Source organism: Limanda limanda, chromosome 15, assembly GCF_963576545.1.
Source record: "Limanda limanda chromosome 15, fLimLim1.1, whole genome shotgun sequence".
NCBI classification, from domain to species: Eukaryota; Metazoa; Chordata; class Actinopteri; order Pleuronectiformes; family Pleuronectidae; genus Limanda; species Limanda limanda.
The window spans coordinates 3,146,687-3,166,233 of NC_083650.1; the positions used below are offsets into that span (position 1 = coordinate 3,146,687).

Below are 19,547 nucleotides of genomic sequence, written 5' to 3' on the forward strand. Positions count from 1 at the left end.
GTAGAAAGTAAATTGCTATGAATTTGTCCTTTGGAATGAATTTTGATCAGACCATGTTTACAATGGCTGTGCTGTAACTACACCAGTGGGAATCAGCAATGCACCTAACAGTGTCTAGCCTGACAGAAAGAAGAAGGTTTGCCGGCTCTGTTGTCATCTGCTCATGAGGGGAACTTATCAGGAAAACGTGAAACCCATGTTGCTTTGAATGGAAATGAAAGCAGCATAATGACGAACCAGGGTGTGACTTCAGATAGAATGCAGGAGTAGTACTGCTGGGTGCTGTTACCTGTGATGTAACCCCCTGCGGTCGGAGCGAGGCTGTGAAACTGCTGATCATATTTGGCTCTTTCATCCACTGAGATCAGAAACACATCAGGACCTGTCACACACCAAAAACACAACGGCACAGACACAGGATTACAGATCATATACTAAACCCAGAGACAAAGCCAGACAGAGGCAGTAAAAGGAGGAATGACCGGAATGTGTCAGTCATTAGTTTCAGTTCCTGTGGAAGGTTTCCTCTTGGGCAACACTTGAGGAAGGGTGTCAACTATGACACTGATGAGGAAAGACAATAGGGATGAATAGAGAGGACAGAGACAGCCGGGTTTCCTTAGAAAGCTCAGTACATGACACATCAGTGTATGATTCACATCTATTCATCGCTTACTGACACAGATTATTCAATTCCTGTAAAATGTACCAGATAACGTCATCACATCACTGTCTCATGGATGAGTTCTATCCAGGGTCTAACTATCATTTTAACTGTAATAATACTTTACAGATCTGTGTTTTGGGTTTTCAAGTGAAGAGATGATAAACACGGCTTTACCCAATTATCAGTCTTTGTGCTTCTCTGCCCTGCTTATCGATTCCACTTTATTCCATTTTGGACAGAATAAATCCGATGCCAGATCAGAGTTTGTTATGAACAGAGCTGATCTGAACAGTGGTTCCCTCTAGCTCCAACTGACCAGGAAATCACACGCTCATGGAATCGATGAGTAATTTCTTGAAATGTACGAACAATAACTGCTGACAGATACAAGAAGAACGAAGCTGATTCAGTTGTCTTTGCATATACACCTTGGATTCTTCTACAATATTCATCACGAGAGATACTGTAGAAAAATCACATAAAACGTGGTGTATATAACATCACTTGATATGATTAATATCAATAATTGAATCTGAGACTAGATGTTCTGTGGAACTTGAGTTGTTTATAACTTCAGTATCACTGTGGATTGTCCTCATTCAGTACAAAGACAACATGTTCTTCCCGACTGTTAAAATCTGTTTAGCCTCACAACTCGTACTGTGTGTGTTTTGGGTTTTTATCTCCATCTGTTTGTCTTTGTCCTGATGGGAGATCTGGCCGTCTGCCTCCGGTAGTTAGTTTTATGTAAGACATTTTTTAAAAACTTATGATTCTGGGGCATCAGACATTTGTCTTTTTGTCCAGCAACTTTATTCGGCCTCTTCTTTTAAATAATTCTATGTGCTTGACAGACATATAATAATCTTAAGGAGATATTAAGTTGTGGATGATAAAATGTTATGGTAAATCAGCATGGATCATGAGTTTGTTTTAAATTGCACTTATTGGAATAATGGTGACTTAATTTGGCTCTAACTACTCATTCAGGAAAACACAACCCCCCCCCCCCTCCCCCCGCATCATGTCCTTCACACACAAACACATACTGACCTGTGAATGAGGTGGGGAACTGCGCCATGGTTCACTCAGTCGTCCGCAGCTACACAACACCTGTAACACATTAAGAAAACACAGAAGAGTTTAACAATATCATCCCACCACACTGAGTATTTCACTGCCCAATAACGCAGTGAGTGTAAAACAAATACATTTAGCAGTGTAACCACTTCAAGTTTACAGCAAACCACAAAAATACCTCCACCGTGAAGCGACTAGCTTTTGTCAGCAAGGTCAGAAATCCAATTAGATGCTCTGCGGCGCGGTGAAAGGACCAAATAATGGTCGGCAGCGACGAAGGTGCTGATACAGTAAACAAAGTCACTCAGAGGAGACGATGTTCCAACTCCGGTCTGGAGTTAATTTTCCACTCTGATGTGTTTTAATGCTGAAGTTTAGAATTTCTAGCTCATTGAGCCTTGTAGGATTATGGCTGCTCCACCTTGAAAGTTTGTTCGGATGCACTCAGAAAAACAGAAAGCATGAAAATAAGCAGTTCTACATCAGGCACACACATTCTCGTGTTTCTAAATCCCACATTATGGTTCTGTCTCGATGAACAAAAAGGAACAAAACATTAAGAAATCTGATTCTGCCTCAATAAACTGATTTCGGACTCCACAGGAAACTGGGCCATGTGTCAGCCATACTTGTGCATGTCAACAGGGCAGCAGACCTTTATTTATGCAGGGCAGGCTGCCCGAGCCGCTCGCTTGTTCTCAAAATCACTTCAGGGTCACTCTGCTGGAGTTTTTCTAAAGTCGGAATTCCTTACAAACGCTACATACTGTCGACTTACAAAGTAAAAGACACAAAAACAGGGAAATTGGGTTTTTGAGTATCTGAGCAATATGTGTTGGAAAACCATCTTTCTTTTACATTTCTTACAGGGATTCTCTAAGATGATGATTATAAGATAAAGATGATGAAATAAAATATTTGTCTATTATTTCTTTTAAATGTGTGTAATTAATATGAACTAAAACCGTGCTCGACGCCCTCACAATAACACACCCACACACTGTATGTGTGAGTGTGTGTGGGTGTGTGTGGGTGTGACATACCTCTGCCCTAGTCGAGGTATGTTAATCAAATCCAGACCTGCCTCCCTGTGACCAGCAGACAACCCATAACAATAATCTGACACACATTGCAACAGACATGGAGTTAATCAGGGTGTGTGAGTTTATGTGTGGGTTGCAGAATTTCTTAACAAGTGTGATGTAAGCAAAGGTTTTCTTGCTGGCGGCTGAGGAGAAACACAGTTTGAGGGTCAGTTCAGGCCGTTTCCCCACATTCCTGTTGTATCAGACTGAAACATTTATTTCTCAGATGTTTGGCACAGCCATGATATTGGATGGAATTCACGCCACAGTGCTCAGGCCATCACAAAACTAAACTGCAGCTGTCCTCATCCAGAAACAGTTACTCTGACATTTTCACTGGGACTATTTCTTCAGTTGAAATTTGTTCTTGGCCTACTGAGGAGTGTGTGTGTGTGTCCCATTACCATCAGAGTGGGAGGACAAAATAGCCAGCTTAACTAGGTCAGACGAACAAAGCCCACCCTACACAAACAGGGACACACTTTCTCGGCTGCCAGTGAGAGAATTTTGAAGCAGTTGAGCAGCTTCCATCGATCTTGAGCTCAGGGAAACTAAACTAGTAAAGGGAGACGTTCAACTCACTTGTCAGCTACGTTGAAACATGTTTGTTCAGCCACAATTGAATGGAAAATGCAGGAATGAGTGAAGGAGGGACACGGCAGCAAAGAGTGTTGTCCTCAGGTGAACTGACAACAAGAATTCCAATCTAATGAGATGTCAGGTTGACCAAAGTTTTTAAAACACTGCTTAACAAGTTGAAATCTGTGATTCAGAGCGAACGAGGTGAAATACATTGACTGAAAGGAATTGTCTGTTTGATAAATAGATATAAGACAAACTGTCATCTGGACATGAAACACCTACAAGACGTAAGGCTGTTTGACTTGTGTGATAAAAGAAAAATAGTGGGACTGTAAACTCTGTGCGGCCGAGGGAAGATGGAGTCCTGCCCCGGATAACCACTGTCTACACCGGGAGCCTGGAAATATTGCTCGTTGCCCACAGAGGCTAATTGAATTGTCGGACGATAGCTGATGGGCTCTGAGATTGACCACGATACCTTAGGTCAGAGCAAACAACAAACTCATGACAAGAATTATAAAACCCTTTGTGACTTGCAAAAAATGATGACGCAAGCAAAGAACACACGATTATCAATGTGTAGAAACGATGAATCCAGCATCAAACTAATTGTAAACTCCAGTGAAACATCAATGGTCCGTTGATTAAAAGTTGTATCGTTAATAGTTCTTTGTTGAAACCGTACAACGTCCATTTCCTTTGTCATCGTGTGTGTTTTCCCTCTGTACATTGTTTTTGTGGGATTAGTCTGTATAATTAGAGCATTGGGATGTTACTGGAGTGTCGGTCTGTTATCAAGGCTTGTGGCAGATGCCTGTTTAAGCTCCACACACACACACACACACAAAAATACACACATACACGCACGCACACACACACACACCCAGCCTCAGAACATGATACAGATTAGTGTTCAGACCCTCTTCTCTTTCTGTCCCCTCCCCCTCAATTTCCTGTTGACCCCTCCGACATACTTCTTTCACTTCTTCCATCAATGAATTTGGGGAAACTGTCAATCAACTGATGTCACAATGCTCATAAACAATGCTGAATACTGAAATATACAACCCCTGACATTTCTATCTGAAATCCTCTATCTGGGTTGTACTGTTCATTCCAGGAAAAAAAAAAAAAGTGCTGTCGTGTTGCAGATTGCGTTTTTTGATGCTGCCAATTTGCCTCAAGCAGCTTTAGTTAGATTTCCTCCAGTGTAACAGAGAACATGCTTCTCTCAATCAGAGTAATTCTATATAACCAGTCAAGACTTTTAGGAACAGTGCAGCATGTTTAAAAGCAAATTTCTGACCCAAAGGAACAAGCGTCATTGACAGTTCACCTTCAACAAAGGCATTATGAAATAAAGCATCCCAAGACCGGAGAGCGTTAAACATATAAAACCACGCTGCACATTGTCAGCCTGAGTTGAAAGAATAATGATATTGATGCCAAATAGATAACCCTCAAGCAAGAGACAACATACTGTTAGGGAGGTACTTGGAGCAAACAGCGATACGTACACCCCACAATTAAAACACTCCGGGATAGACAGCAGGAAAGCAGGGGAACCAAAAACTAAAATGCATCAAAATACACCAAGATGATTTAGGATTTATAAATCATAATTTATTCCATTGGGAGTTAAAGTATAATTTCTCAAACTGGTATAAGATTAAATATTAATCGAAAGCGATTCAGTTATATGAGCAGCAGGGAGGAAATTATAATGATTATAAATCCATTGTTTGCTGCTCCAGTAACTCTTCAGTCTACTGTGTCCATGTGCCTGACCAACACTGATCCCTTACAGTGTAAGAAGTTAGTGATCCCACTTCACACCAAACCTTCTGGCCTTGATGACATTATGAAATAACTTTGGGTTGAAAGTGAAACTCAACCAATTTTGAAATAGTTAAATAAACCTTGAAATGCACAAAACAACTGTTCATATAGTAGAATGTGTTGACGACTAAAACCCTAGAGCCTCATGCACCAGATGCCTCCTGTTCTGGTTCGAAGTAGAGCAGAGATAATGAGTCAGTTGATCAATTCATACAATTGACAGACGATTCATAGTTTCCTCTGGTCAATATGATTATGATAAATGTTAATTAAACACGCAATCTGTTGTTTTTTATGGAATGTTGCTCAATGTCATCTGAATATTTTAGCTTGGGACCTTGATACACTGGTAATTTCATTTAAAGCCATTTTAAAAACACGATGACGATTAATGGTCAGTTGCAAGCACCCATACATTATCTGTGCATTGTGATAGTATTAATAACGGCCACATCTTAACATGAACACACACACACTTACTTTAACACACACCCTCTGCCTGAAACACACACACACACACACACACACACACACACATCCAACTGCAGTCTCTCCATCAGCCCCTCCTGCATCACTACATCCTTCCCTCCTGCGCCCTCCTCCCAACCCTCCTCACCAACATGCTCACCAGCCTCCAGAGCAAAAGCTAATGTTAGCACTACCCCAGAGTATCGTACTGAAATCTGAAGCACAGCTCAGGGGAACTTTAGGGTCATGAGGTCATATTAATCTTGCTTGTATTATAAGGAAAATGACAACAACACAACTAATATTCATAGATTGTCGTAAATGCTATCATCCCCTGATAACTGTCGGGACGAAGTACTTGTTTTTACGGTCAGCGCAAATAATGATTGATTCTAAAATGGAAAAAAAATCTGCACAACCTGAACTTTTCTACTGTTGTTATTAAACAGGTGAACTGACCGTTAATCTAATCATCATACATTATTTATAATTAAAGGTCAAATCAGCCAAATGACCTTTGAAAAACCTGGAAACAATATGCCTCTCTATATAAGGCTCAAGGTCATGATGTTGAAAATGAATGTGAATGTGTAATAAGGATCAAGAACTCTAAACCTATCAAATGGGTTCACTGCCTGATCCACAGAGCTTGTTTAAGCCTGTTTACCAACACACCGCCTTTGTTTCTGGTGGATAAGATTATGAATTCAGGCTTTTGAAGCCGCTCCCATTTGAATGAAATAAACTGAGTTGAACGCAGCCCTGGGAAACAAACTGTATTACACTGTCCTGGTTTATAGGTCATTTGATGCAGGGAAACAAAGTCACCCCCCTGAACACAGCTGAACTCACTGAACCCTGACTGAGCAGGTGAACTCCTGAACTGTCTTCTCAAAACTAAAGTGTGTAGTTATAGTGGGGATCTATATTAGTCCGCAAACCCGGTTCTCAGAACCATAAAACATTATTGACAACGGAACTCGTGCACTTTCTGTTTGCTTGAAATGAAACCAATGCTGCCAGTATAAAGATGTGTCACACACTTAAGCTGCAAGCATTTTACTATTGGAGCTCACATGGTTTACCAGCTGCCTTTAAAGAAGATGAAGTACAAATCATGTGTAAAACACAAAGCTCTGCTCCCATCTGAAATAACAGTAATTGACACGTCTGTCTCTTGACTGGTCAGTATTACAAAGACAATACAAGTCACGTCTCGCAGCCGACTTCAAAACAGCTGCTGTCACTGACACCAGCCGGGACACTGGAACCGTTTTATGCACTAAGAACAACAAGGACATTCCCAGGTCAAAGTGACGAGTTTGACACTGTCACGACATTTCGCTGTCTTAATATTCACAAACAAAATAATCAATAAATCAAGAGAATAATCAGCTGATTGATCAATAATGACCATAAGTAATAGTTGCAGACGTAGAGTAGTTAAAATGATCTCTACCTCAACCAACTGCAGGAGCAAAATGCTGCTTCTACATTAACGCATGAGTAATAATCATCTAATTATACAATATATAGTTTAACAGTACAATAACCAGAGGGTGCATTTTTTTCTGCAGAGTACTTTTACTTGATTATATTGACTCAGCACGAGTTATGTGAGTAACTGAGTACCTTTACAGAGTAATATCAATACTTTTACTTAAGTAAAGAACTGATTCCTCCAGCACTGGTGTTACCTTCAGGAGATGCTCAGGAAAAACAGCCACTGCATACAAATGTGTCTTTGAGCTTGAGAATGTAATTTTGAAAGTATTCATTACAGAGACAAGGGTTAACTCTGCCGCTGGATCATGTGCAGTACTGAGACCTTTTGGTGGCCCGACAAAACTTAACGTTGTGTGTACTTTTAGTCACTGGACAAGGTGTCTACACCTGTAATCCTCCCACCTTGGAGAAGACCTGCCAGCATCCACGTAACCATGGAAACCAGGTCAGTGGTCCTCAGTGGAAGCACACCTGACCTCAGGCAGGATGAGGATGAACGAGCTCCTCTTTCAGGTAAAACGTCTGTTTGACAAACTGGAACAAACCGACCTGCTGCCCAGTTACTGCCCCACAACTCGCAGGTGTTCTGCTCCCATCAGGCGACCCAGTGGGAGGTGGGAGGACCGTGCAGGGAGCTGTGGGAGCAGCTGGGGATCCCCTCGCGTTAAGCAAATCAAATCTCACTGAGGAAACATCCACCACTAACAGAGGAAACACCTCAGGACGATGGTAGAGTCACCCTTTTCCTCCCAGCTGCTCCCACAGCTAAGGTGTAACCACAGCTGACTCCAGGCTGCTCCCAGTCAGTGCAGAGGCAGTGATTGATCTCGATGGTATGTTAGCTAGTCGCTGTTAGCTGCAGCTGGTTAGCATCGGTAGCTCCTGGGCTCGTCCGGGGATTCAAAGCAGCTCTGTGAATGTGACAGTTAGCAGCTGATGCTAGCTGGTGTTGTTAGCTAGCAGGGCGAGCTAACCCGCTAACGTCTTTCACGTCTTTCACATCACACACACACACAGAGACACACACACTCACACACTCACGTCATAGTTCAGCCTCCATGATGAAGCCCCGGGGGAAGCAGCTCGCTGTGTGGAGGAGTCCGAGCCCCGGAGTCCTTGCTTCGGCTTCTCCTCCTGATTCCCGGACCCGTTTTCTATCGCCTCGACCTCTTTCCGGAGATTCTCCGCCGTAGCCGAAAATTCCGAGCGACTGAGAGGGAAGGTTGGAAAATGGGGTAACGCCACGGAGGTCTCGCGAGATGTCAGCGCAGAGCGAACAGGGAGTCCGCGCTGAGATCTCGCGAGAACTCCGTGGGTTTGCCTGGAATACCGGGACGTTGAGGGAAACAGCGCCCCTGCTGGTTATTACACAGAAAGAAACAAAAATCCCCAAAACAGTTTGTTTATCAAAATTGACCCAAAACTGATAAATATGTAAATAAAAACAACTTGTCTGTGTTTCAGATGGAACAGGACAGATGAATACAAATATAGCCACAGAAAAGAGGTGAATAAATAGAGGAAAAGTTAACATGATAACAATATAAGGTCCCAGATTTCATATCCTGGGATACTGACACCATACTGAAATAAAATACCTGTACTTTTCATTTTCTAATACTCAGGAGCTAGATAATGTATCTCACTGATGACATCACTGTATTAGCCTGAAGACTGAACTGTCATTACTTTTCACATTAAGGTTTTTTACATTCAAATCATACATCAACAGTTCATTAAATGTAATAATAACAATTCTTTTCATAAATTAGACTAGATTGGATTAGAAAGTAATAGATTTGTACGTGAAGTTAAAATATATCATCTCCTTGAACTGCACCACCAGAGTGTCGCATACGTTGTGATTCATCATTATAATACACTACAGTGAAATGTGTTTATTTTGTACATACTCTGCCTGTTTTATATAATTTAAAATTTTTATAATATTAGCTGCCTGCTGCTTTAACAACTGGATTTCCCCGGTGTGTGGATCAATAAAGTTTTAAGTTATCTTATCTTAGCTACTGTAGGTATGGTACCTTTGAGATGTAGTGATATACAACATCCCACAGGGGCGGTGTTGAAACATGCATTAATACCACTCGCCACTGAAGAAGAAGAGTAGGCGGATCAGCTGATTTGAAGCCGGAAGCAGCAGCTGAATCTTCTTCAGGAGAAAATAAATAACAATCCGTGATTATTGTTATTAGTGTTAAAAGTTGTTTTATCATCGAGAGCTTCTCCATCAGTAAAACAGCATGAAGGGTTTATTCTGCAGAGCTGCTGTCAGTGACGCGCAGCCCAAGTTCGTCATCCAGGAAATGGTGAGTTTGGCTTTTTACCTCAAGGTTTTATCATAAGTAATAAACTATAACACTGCAGTCAAGTTATTTTTATTTGGAATAATAAATGCATGAGCACCACAGATTATACACAAAGATTATTCCCTGTCCATGATCTGCACAATGTTCTGTTTGGTCTGTAGTTTATTTCCTGTTTTTAAATATGTTTCTCTGTTTTTCATGATGTTTATCTTTTAGCCTTTTTGGTATGTTTCTGCTTTTTAAATGTGTGTCTCTGTTTTCCTATGTCTGCTTTGTATTGTGTATCTCTGCCTTAAGATTTCTCTTTGTTTTTAAATGTGTTATTTGTTTTTAAAAGTGTCTCTGTTTTTCAACTGTTTTGCTATTTGTTTTTATTTTAATGTGTTATAATAGGTTTCTCACTTTTTTTAGTTTGTGTTTCTGTTTTTAAATGTGTGTCTGCTTTTATCATATATTTCTCTGCTTTAATTATTCTCTTTTATTGAGTTAATGTCTCATCTTTTAAATGTGTGTCTGATCTGACATTTATCTCCCATGTGTAATGCGTTTATGTTATGGAAGAGACAATAAATCTGATTCTGACATGGATTAAATCAACTCAGTCGTGGTAGATTGAGCGTGACAGTGTTTCTTCAGAGGAAGACAGGATTGAATGATCCGTAATTTATGTCTGACAAAGTGCTTTTCTTTTTCTTTATTAAAACAATTATAAGGGACTTTTGCCCGTGCAGCTAATGTGAATCTGACGGTCTCACTGGTTTACAGCTGATTCTCTGTATGACAGTTTGTGTTCTGCTCTTTCTCTACAGACTCTTCCTGACGTGTTGGGCAGCCATCAGGTCAGAGTTCAGGTGAAGGCCTGTGGACTCAGCCCTCTGGACCTCAAGGTACTTTTATCTTAGACCAGTGAAAGCCACTGAATTCAACTTAAATCACACGGTTAAATGAATCACTGCACGTATGAGCATCTTTCTCACTGCTGCCTCATCTTCTCGCTGCTCACAGTTGCTCGCTGACGTCGGCATCCAGAGAGATTTGATTCCTGTCGGCAGAGAGGTGGCCGGGGTTGTCCTGCAAGGTCGTAAAACTGCAAACACACATGATACATAGCGAGAGTCCTAACAGACCAGGGGTCAGCTGAGGTTTAACCCCTGTGATTGTCTGTTTTCTCTCTTCAGTGGGACCCAAAGTAACATTTTTCCAGCCTGAGGACGAGGTTGTTGGTATGAAACCTAATTTTTCTTACCCAGTTCGGGAAAGATGGAACCCAGTAGTCATTTCACTCTGCTGGTTTACTTTATTGTACAGTACATTATCATGCTTACCACACCTCTCCTCCAGGTGTGCTTCCCCTGGACTCTCCCTGCTCTGGACTCTGTGACGTCATTGACGTAGATGAACACTATTTAGGTACTACACACATACACACACACACACACACACAGCTACCAAGTGCGATGTCATGAAGGCAGAATGAAATGAAACATGTATATTTCTGTTTCTGTCGTCCAGTCCAGAAGCCAGAGAAGCTCAGCTCTGTGTGTGTTGCGTCAGCGCTGCGTGACGGCCTGTGTGCTTACACTGCTCTACACACACACGCTCACATGGCAGCGGGACACACACTCCTGGTCGTGGACGGAGCAAGTGTATGTTAACAAAACAACTTAAGAATCATGTGTCTTTGTATTATCATCTGACTTTTGCTGCATTTCTCCTCCTCCTCAAAAGGAGGAAACCTTTTAGAAATAAATACCAAAAAAAACAAGCATTTGAGCGTTGCCTGAGTTTCAGTGTTCATGTGTTTTCTAATGAGCTCAACTCCTCTCCCTCCGCAGTCTTTTGGCCTGATGGTCACCCAGCTGGCCTTTTACCACGGAGTGAAGGTTCTGACGACGTCGCATTCGCTGCAAAATCACACTTTCCTGGAGCAGCTTCGACCCAGTGTAGGTCTGTATCTGCTCTAATATGTTACACAACCTTTCTGTGTGCGTTAAACAACATTTTCTAAAACAAATCAAATCAGCTATTATAAAAATCTTCTCTTTGCTGATCATCTAATGCTTTTTACTCTGATTTCAACCTTTTCATCTTAACTCTGTGTCCTCACCGTCATGTGATCCTCAGGCGTTCAGGATCCTTTATTAGGTGAGATCTTTTCTATCCATCTTTCTAACAGACTTACCTGCTTCCTCACCTCATTTCTAATTCTTATTAAGTAAACTGGTTGTTTAACTCTGTAATTGTCAGTATATAAGCTATAGTTAGTTTACTACGCATTTACTTGAGCATTTAAATTATGTGTTACTTTCATAATCAAACTAAATGAATAGAAATGTTTGAGTTATATTCTAACAATATAAAAGGTAGATTGAATGAAAAGCTGCTGCCCCCATGTGGATAACATTAAAAACTGCAAACACGGCAACTTAAAACCTCATAGGATCAGATTTGTGGTGTAGACAGGAGGAAACAGTTTTAGTGTATTCAAATGAACTAGAGTCGCTTGTGACATCATTGGTTTACGTTTGAAGCCAGAGTCATTCCCGTCTATAACGGCTCATCAGAGCTGCTGCCGCTGGTGCTGGAGGAGACTGGAGGACTGGGAGTGGATATAGTGATCGACTCAGGAGGTAAAAACACAGTCAACACTGATAAACACTGAATAAAAAAGGGACATTAAATCTGTCATGTGTTGGCTTCTGAGTGGTTCTATACAGGCTGAGGCTCCTTCTCCTCCATCTGACCGTCCTGACACCGGAGCATTTTGCTGTGTTTGTGTTTGCAGTTCATCTGCTGGAAGAGGAGGAATCAGAGGAGATGAAACTACACCTGCACAAACATGACATCATCAGTGCGCTGGCAGTGGGGGGGCACTGGGTCACGTCCCACCAAGACCTGCAGGTGAGCGAGGGTCAGACCTCTAAGCTGCATCTTTACTGTTGTGTTTCATATCATCTCTGTCTCTAAAATCACCAGTTACAGTTAACAATTGAGTGTTATGGTCATTTTAGATTCAAATTATTCCCAATAAGCCACCTAGTTAACATATGAGCAGCGTAGCATCAACAAGGTCAGATCAAGACCGGACATAATGATTACAATACATTTGTTATTTGTATTAATTCAAATTCAGCCTGTTTCTTAGAAAGCACCTGTGGTTTTAAAGTTCTTTGTCTTTGTATTTTACAGCTGGATCCTCCAGACTGCAGATTACTGCATCTCAAATCAGCCTCTGTGTCGTTCCTCAATCCGGAAGTGTGGACGGCTTCGTCAGCTCAGCAAGGACGCTACCTCCGTATCCTCTGTGTGCTCCGAGTGTTTAATGTAAAAACATAATGATCACAATCAGGCTCCTGTCGGCTTTAAGGTCTTTAACAACCTTTATTAACAGATATTCTGAAGGACATCGTGGAGAAGATGTCAACTGGAGTTCTCAGGTAAACCAAGAAATAGCACCACCTGGCTTTAACGCCCCCCCCCCCCCCCCCCAGACACACACAGATCCACACACTATAATCTAACCCAATCAAATCCAATCTGTGGGTTCCTCTCTGTGTCTGCAGACCTCAGCCGGAGGAGGCGGTTTCTATCTACGAAGCCACAGTCGCCATGGAGACCGTCCAGCGTCGGCAGAAGAAAAAAGCAGTTGTTCAACTCTGAGTAATTCTGCTGAGATCTGAGGCAACGTTTAGTTCAATGAACATAATGAATGAACTGATTCAAACACGATTGTTTTTCGGGTCTGAAACAAGTCAGAACGAACATCGTGTGGAAGATAAAGGAGATAAAGCTTACGTCGTCTTTTCAACACTGAGAAACAGAAACTCATATGATGGGGTTTTCCTTCAAATACACATTCACGCTCTAATTCTCACATCCAGCCTGTGAATGTGTGATTCCATGGGACAGTGACTCATATCAAGGCCTCTGTGATCACTGTTTGTCACATTATATTTCTCTGAGAATCCACAAACCTATATTTAAGTCAATAAACACAAACTTTACACTAGATGGACGCTCAGAGAGCAGATAGCTTCTCAATTTTTATCGCAATTTATGTTGCCATCATAAAAAGAACTTTACTTGAACGATCCAATTCAACTCTTGGAAATAAGAGAATCTTTTGTATTATTACTGTACTGTGCCATTTCATTAATAAATTAAAACAATTAAAACATGATAAACATTTCCAGTTCTTGTTGACGAATCAGCCTCAGTGTTGTTTTCCTCTTAACTCTGTTTGCTCATGATTCAGTTTTACATGAGTCCAGAGGGACACAGGAGTCATTCTAGAGAACTGTGTCTGAGACCTTTGACTCTTGTGATGGTCGTGGTGAGCGTCTCACTGTATCACAGTGTCGCAGGAATCAAACCTGATCACAGGACGTCCTGCAGCCTCTGTCAGGAACATGGGGACTGGCCAGCGTCTCCAGTTACTCCAGTGATATTAACAAAAACTTGCAGCGAGCGGACAAGCGCACCAATCAGATGTCAGCTCCCAGTGTCAACATCAGGTTGGCATGGCAACGGTTCATCCGGTTGTGTCATCATGCCTCGCAGTGCCTCAAGACAGCGTCCCAGGATGCACCTCTCCTCCTGTCGCAGTGACTGGACAACGTCAAGCTGCTCCCTGACGGACTGGTCACACTGCTGCAGCAGGACGGAGATCTACACACACAAACACACAAATCATGTCATGTGTTGCATCACTAAAAAGACGTTTGTTTGAGTGTGAGTGTGTGTGTGTGCACGTTCACACACCTTATCCAGAGCGGTGTGTGTATCCTGTAGAAGTAGCTGACAGAGCGTCTCGGCCGTGCGGACACTCCACTCCTCCCTCTCTTCACCCACCGCCTGGCCGAGCAACACTGCCTTCCACTGGTGACTGTGAGAAACACACACAGAGTTAGTGCAGAAAAAGCATGTGGACCTGTTGTGTGTGTGAATGTGTGTGTTCGTCTTACTACAGTGTTTGTGGCATGGACAACAGTCTGAGAGCTGTCATCAGCCTCCAACCGAGGCCGTCACTGGACACAGTCAGGTTCCTGAACGAAGGGAGGAGCAAGAGGAGGTTTATTAGAGACATTTAAAAACTTAACTAAACTCTGTCCAGAACGTTCATGCAGGGAAACTCTCAGGAGTTGGGAAACTTGCCGACTAACCAAAATATAAAAGAGGATAGATTATGAGCTAGAGACTTTAAATGAGAAAACATTTTATATTCTACTGCACGATTTACTGTCATGGTCTGTGTATAAAAAGTGTTTATATTTAATAGTAATGTAATGTCATATTAAAATCACTCACTGAACCAGTTTGTTCTCTTGAAGAAACTTCATCTTCTGGATCAAACTCCTGTCGCCTTTTAAAACGTCACAGAGAAGATCTGAGGGATTCAAACAAAGGTATAGGATTTTAAATATAAAAAATTATTTAACGGCCTGAATCTCTCTTTATTGACTCACAAATACAATGTAAAGTTTACTGAGTAATATATTTTTGTGTAAAAGTAAAACATCTCAAACATATATTAAAAAACACACAAACTGAAAAAAGGTTTTGCATGGAGCTGCTTCAGCCACAAATACACAAACAGCACTTTACGTCTACAGCTTACCTTTGTCTACATACACAACACTGTGAGGGTTGTTGGGGGCGACAAAGCCATACTCTAACAACAGGCGCTGGTTGTCATGGGAACCGTAGTTTATGAAGGCCTGCTGGTAGCGCGGCGTTCCGGAGACGCTGCTGATGTCATAACATCTGGTTACATTATTGAAACTCGCTTGTACCTGGAACCAAAAGAAATATGTTTTCATGGGATTTTCCAAACTCGTTTCTGATTCTTCCATCTTTCTAACTCTCCTGTCACACTGTAGTGTACCTGCACGTCAGGCTGATGGTTGAGCAGGTCCAGGAAGGGAGCTAAAGCGTAAACATCCTGTCCGGACAGGAAGTCGTTGGACGGGTGGGACATGAAGACGGAACGTGTGTTGACACTGCACCACGCCCACCTGGAGGACAGAGGACAACAGATAAACTGAGAGACCAACAGTCCAACACGTTTCAGTCTAAAGCATTTTCACCATCATATAACATTACAGTGGAGAGATCTGTATCTATAAAATCATATATTAAAATAAGTGTACTAGCTCGATCAATATGGATTTTTTGGGGGCTGATATATATATATATATATATATATATATATATCTATATATGTATTTTAAAATAATTAGCAATGATTCCTAACTTGTTTATCGAACTATAAACTTTAATGTAATGAAATATGAAATAAAAAGGAAACATAAACACAATGAAATACATAGAATATCAAATAAGAAAATAAACGTTTTTTATTTTGGTGGTAAACGTTTTCATAAACAAATCGATATGTTAGTGAAAGGCTCATATCAGCCGATCTTATCAGCCCAATAAAGAAACCTGTCAGCCTCTAAAATAAAGTACAACTGGAGTGTGTGTGTGTGTGTGTGTGTGTGTGTACCTCAGTGCTTCATATGTGAACACCTCCTCCACAGGCAGACTCAGGATTGGCTGCAGGGATCTGGAGCAAAAAAGAATCACTTACAGTTTGAGGACGACTGAATAAGATATTGAAGAATTACATGTTTCCAGATGTGCACAAATACATGTACTATATTTGTTGTATGAATTTTATTATGATGTTGTCTCAGTGATGTGTAAAGTCTTCACTGTGTTGTATTTTGCAGATATGTGACCTGGAGTGCTCTCTCTCTTTGTGTCAAATGAACTTTTAACTTCGAGGAACACAGAGGCTGTTCTGTGAGGAGGTCACGTTGGGTTTGGTTGAACTGTATCCTCCAAAATATAGAACTTTGTCTTCGGCTCTACAGAAAAAGGCAACATAGATTACAAAATAAATACATTATTTAGAGTAATAATAATAATTAACAGTAGATCTTCTTTATTTATAATAATCATTTAACGTTTTAGTTGCACTTGGAAAAAAGATGTCTACAGGTTTGTCTACAGGTGTGTTGGCTCCTGGCAGATTAAAAGCTAAAACCTCTGCGTATCCATTTTAAATACACAATCTTTGTTATCTGTATAAGTCCCCAAGTATATAAAAAACAGGGTGCGTCTGGAATGCTTTGTTAACTGCATTCAACCGTTTCTATGGTCTTATTAATGTCCGGAGCGCTTGACTGGCAGCGGCTCTGCAGGAATGCACCAGGATTACAGTTCAGACTTTCTCCTCCACAATCCCTGTTTGCATGTTCTCTCTGTGCCTGCATTGTGTGAAAGGTTGGTCTCTGTATATCATCCCTGTGATAAACTGACAACCTGTCCAGTGTCAGCTGCTGGGATGGTCTCCAGCTGCCCTGTGCTCCACAAACATTAAACAACCTTTCAAGCACCAGGTTCATGTTGCAATCTCACAGTTTAAAAGAGCTTGATCTAAAGATACTGATACTCAAACACAAAGATTTTAATCTCAAATTCTGCAAGTCATGTCACCTCAACGCAAACTTGTCCTCACAAGCCTTCACACGCCCTCACACAACCTGAGCAACTTGCTTCAGCAACCTTTGTCCCAAACTCACCTGAAGAAGTCCCGACTGGAGGAGTGGAGCTCTCGCACAGCCTCCCTCTGCTCGAAGGCCCTGCTCCGCACACAGGCAGGCAGAAGCCTCATGATGTCGTCGGTGAAGTACACGGGGCAGGTGTAAGAGGAAGGCAGCACAGAGATGTATGGGAACCAGTGAGACGCTTCTCCTCTGAGCCGCTCACACACGAGGAACGCACAGAGAGCCACCAGGGGAGAGACACGCTGCTTCCAGCTGCAGAGGAAAACAGAGACAGCTCGGATGATTCTCTGATTCTCATCTTACAGATATTAAAGGAGATATAATATTTAACATCTACTGTTTCACGGATGTGTAAAAGGTGTGTTCCAGTGTTTACCTCTTGATGAAAGGCCCCAGGTCGCTGATGAGGACAGTGGAGGTTGTGAGGAGACACGACTCGGGCAGAGAAATGATGAGCTGGCTGGGCTGAGGCAGAGAAGAGGGATTTAAAACACAGATCATCACAGATCACATGTTTCTACACAACTGAACCACAGCACTCGATCCAGAACACATTATTAATATCTGCACCAAGCATTGAAACTCAAAAACCCTCCGGCTGGGCGTCGAAATCTCTGATCAAGTCAAAAACATTAAGAGTCAGTTAAGCTTGAATAACACTCATTGTTAAAAAGTCATTTTTACTGAACTCATTAAACACAATCACAGTATCCATGACTGTAAATTAGTTGGGTCAAATAGGATTTTTTGCCTAAAGTTTGTTTCTATTACTGATGTTCATGTAGGTCTTAGTAAAGTTTTAAAACATTAACATCATGTAGTATATATAAATCTGATATATTAGTACTGCATAAGCCTACTCACCTTTATATTTTTGAGAGTCTGCAAGCCTCTACCTGTGTCTGCATGGACAGAGAAACACAAACTTTAGGAAGATTTCTGCAGTTTTATTTACTTTAATGTTTCAAATTTTAGCACAGCAAATAATTAAATTCAAACCCCTTTCATGTTCATACTAGTTGCATAGTAACAGGAAACTAACAGGATGTTCTTGAGGTATTTACTGAGTAGATGACATTATTTAGCCCACATGTATACAACAGCATCAAAGTAGAAAGTAGGACACCAGAGTCGTACCGGTGAAGAGAGCCGGCTGCAGCAGGGATGAGGTGAATCCTCGCTGGTGGAGAAACTTCATGAGCCTCACATACTGGAGCTGATGACACAGAGAGACTGAGGAGACAGAGACAGAGAGAGACAGGTGATGGAGGACACCAGCAGAGACACCACACATGACTGAAACAGATGTTTTTCTACCTGACTGCACGGAGCTTTCACATTTCTGCCTCCTCTTCCTCGCAGCTCGTCCAGCTCGATGGCTGCGACCCCTCATGACCCCGCATGAAGCTGGGACCCTCTGTGGTGGAAAAACACACACACACACACACACACGCACACACACACAGTAAACACAACTTCACGTGGACAAAGGTCCATTAAACCAACCTCATACACGCATTCACATCTTTTCTACAACAATCACTGACTACATTAAGTTACAGGGTTGACATGTCACAGGAATAATATGAAGCTGTACTGGATCCATGAATATCTCTTGAGAAAAACTAATTTGCTTAAAACCATTTGAAGAGATAAAGCATTTTGCCACTTGACTATTTAATAGTTTTTCATTTTAAGTCGGCAAAACAAAACAGTAGAGGGGGACCCTTGGTTCACATGTAGGCTATGAAATAAATATTTAAAGTACTAATAGCCATTATACACAGGTGAGCATTTGGCAAGAAGAGAAGCTTCACCTCTTACAATAGATTTATAATTGCTGGTTTACAAAGCTACTGACATATAATTCAAACTTAAAAGATTCATTGCATATAGATAAAGAACAAAAACAGAATGAATAATGTATTAGTAAAAAGTATTTTCCCTACTTAATATATTCATGCAGATTAATACTTAGAGATCTAACTCAGGATATAATCATTGAAGACACTAGTCCATGTAACGTCTGTGTCATTTACACATGGAGGAGATCAGCGGGGCAGGTGAGGTCCTGCAGCCGAGTTCAGGCAACGAGCCCCGGACACACTGGGCACCTGACACCGGTCGGTTCTTCTGGAGAGTTTAACTCCAACTTTCAGCTAAAACCTTCACTGGTGCTCGAACTGTATCTGTACTGGTCACATGGTTAAACCCTAAAACACTCCCATCATGCACCGCTCTCACGGACATATCAACACAGAGTAACGTATATTTATCAACTTAGTAGCTGTGGATGTAATAAAGTAAAAATAAAAGCTCAGTACCTGGAAAATATCAAAATCGGGTTTTTTTTTAAACATCGATCCCGCGCGGCGACGCCTTCTCCCGCCCACGTGGTCAGAGTGTTTACTTCCGGGTGTGC

At 41.5% G+C, this 19,547-nt stretch overlaps 3 protein-coding genes across 5 annotated transcripts in view; 1 reads left to right on the top strand and 2 right to left on the bottom strand.

The window, feature by feature from the left end:
- Positions 1-8,444, bottom strand: part of itsn1 (intersectin 1 (SH3 domain protein)) — a 38,498-nt gene extending 30,054 nt beyond the window's left edge. The window contains exons 1-3 of the mRNA XM_061086685.1: positions 8,269-8,444; positions 1,721-1,780; positions 290-382 (exon numbers count right to left, since the gene is read on the bottom strand). Of these exons, the coding sequence (XP_060942668.1) occupies positions 290-382; positions 1,721-1,748 (121 nt within the window). The 5' untranslated portion in view covers positions 1,749-1,780; positions 8,269-8,444. The remainder of the gene's footprint in view (positions 1-289; positions 383-1,720; positions 1,781-8,268) is intronic.
- Positions 8,445-9,368: 924 nt separating this feature from the next.
- cryzl1 (crystallin, zeta (quinone reductase)-like 1) lies at positions 9,369-13,738 on the top strand. Of its 2 annotated transcripts, XM_061087662.1 has the most exons (13): positions 9,369-9,554; positions 10,364-10,441; positions 10,560-10,632; positions 10,733-10,777; positions 10,896-10,964; positions 11,067-11,200; positions 11,390-11,501; positions 11,679-11,699; positions 12,086-12,184; positions 12,340-12,455; positions 12,744-12,849; positions 12,946-12,991; positions 13,118-13,738. In XM_061087662.1, the coding sequence occupies exons 1-13, from the start codon at positions 9,489-9,491 to the stop codon at positions 13,212-13,214; spliced, it is 1,062 nt and encodes a 353-aa protein (XP_060943645.1). In that variant the 5' UTR covers positions 9,369-9,488; the 3' UTR covers positions 13,215-13,738. The 2 variants fall into 2 exon arrangements, with proteins under 2 accessions (XP_060943645.1, XP_060943647.1); XM_061087664.1 differs by lacking the exon at positions 11,679-11,699.
- Positions 13,049-19,509, bottom strand: setd4 (SET domain containing 4). 2 transcript variants are annotated; one of them, XM_061087661.1, is made up of 14 exons: positions 19,450-19,509; positions 19,165-19,314; positions 18,443-18,542; positions 18,263-18,358; positions 17,990-18,027; positions 17,502-17,590; positions 17,141-17,377; positions 16,060-16,119; positions 15,439-15,568; positions 15,172-15,346; positions 14,862-14,940; positions 14,519-14,599; positions 14,316-14,439; positions 13,049-14,222 (listed from the first exon to the last, which is right to left on the bottom strand). In XM_061087661.1, the coding sequence occupies exons 3-14, from the start codon at positions 18,516-18,518 to the stop codon at positions 14,046-14,048; spliced, it is 1,362 nt and encodes a 453-aa protein (XP_060943644.1). In that variant the 5' UTR covers positions 18,519-18,542; positions 19,165-19,314; positions 19,450-19,509; the 3' UTR covers positions 13,049-14,045. The 2 variants fall into 2 exon arrangements, with proteins under 2 accessions (XP_060943644.1, XP_060943643.1); XM_061087660.1 differs by lacking the exon at positions 19,165-19,314 and having other exon boundaries at positions 19,450-19,501.
- Between the last annotated feature and the right edge of the window lie 38 nt (positions 19,510-19,547).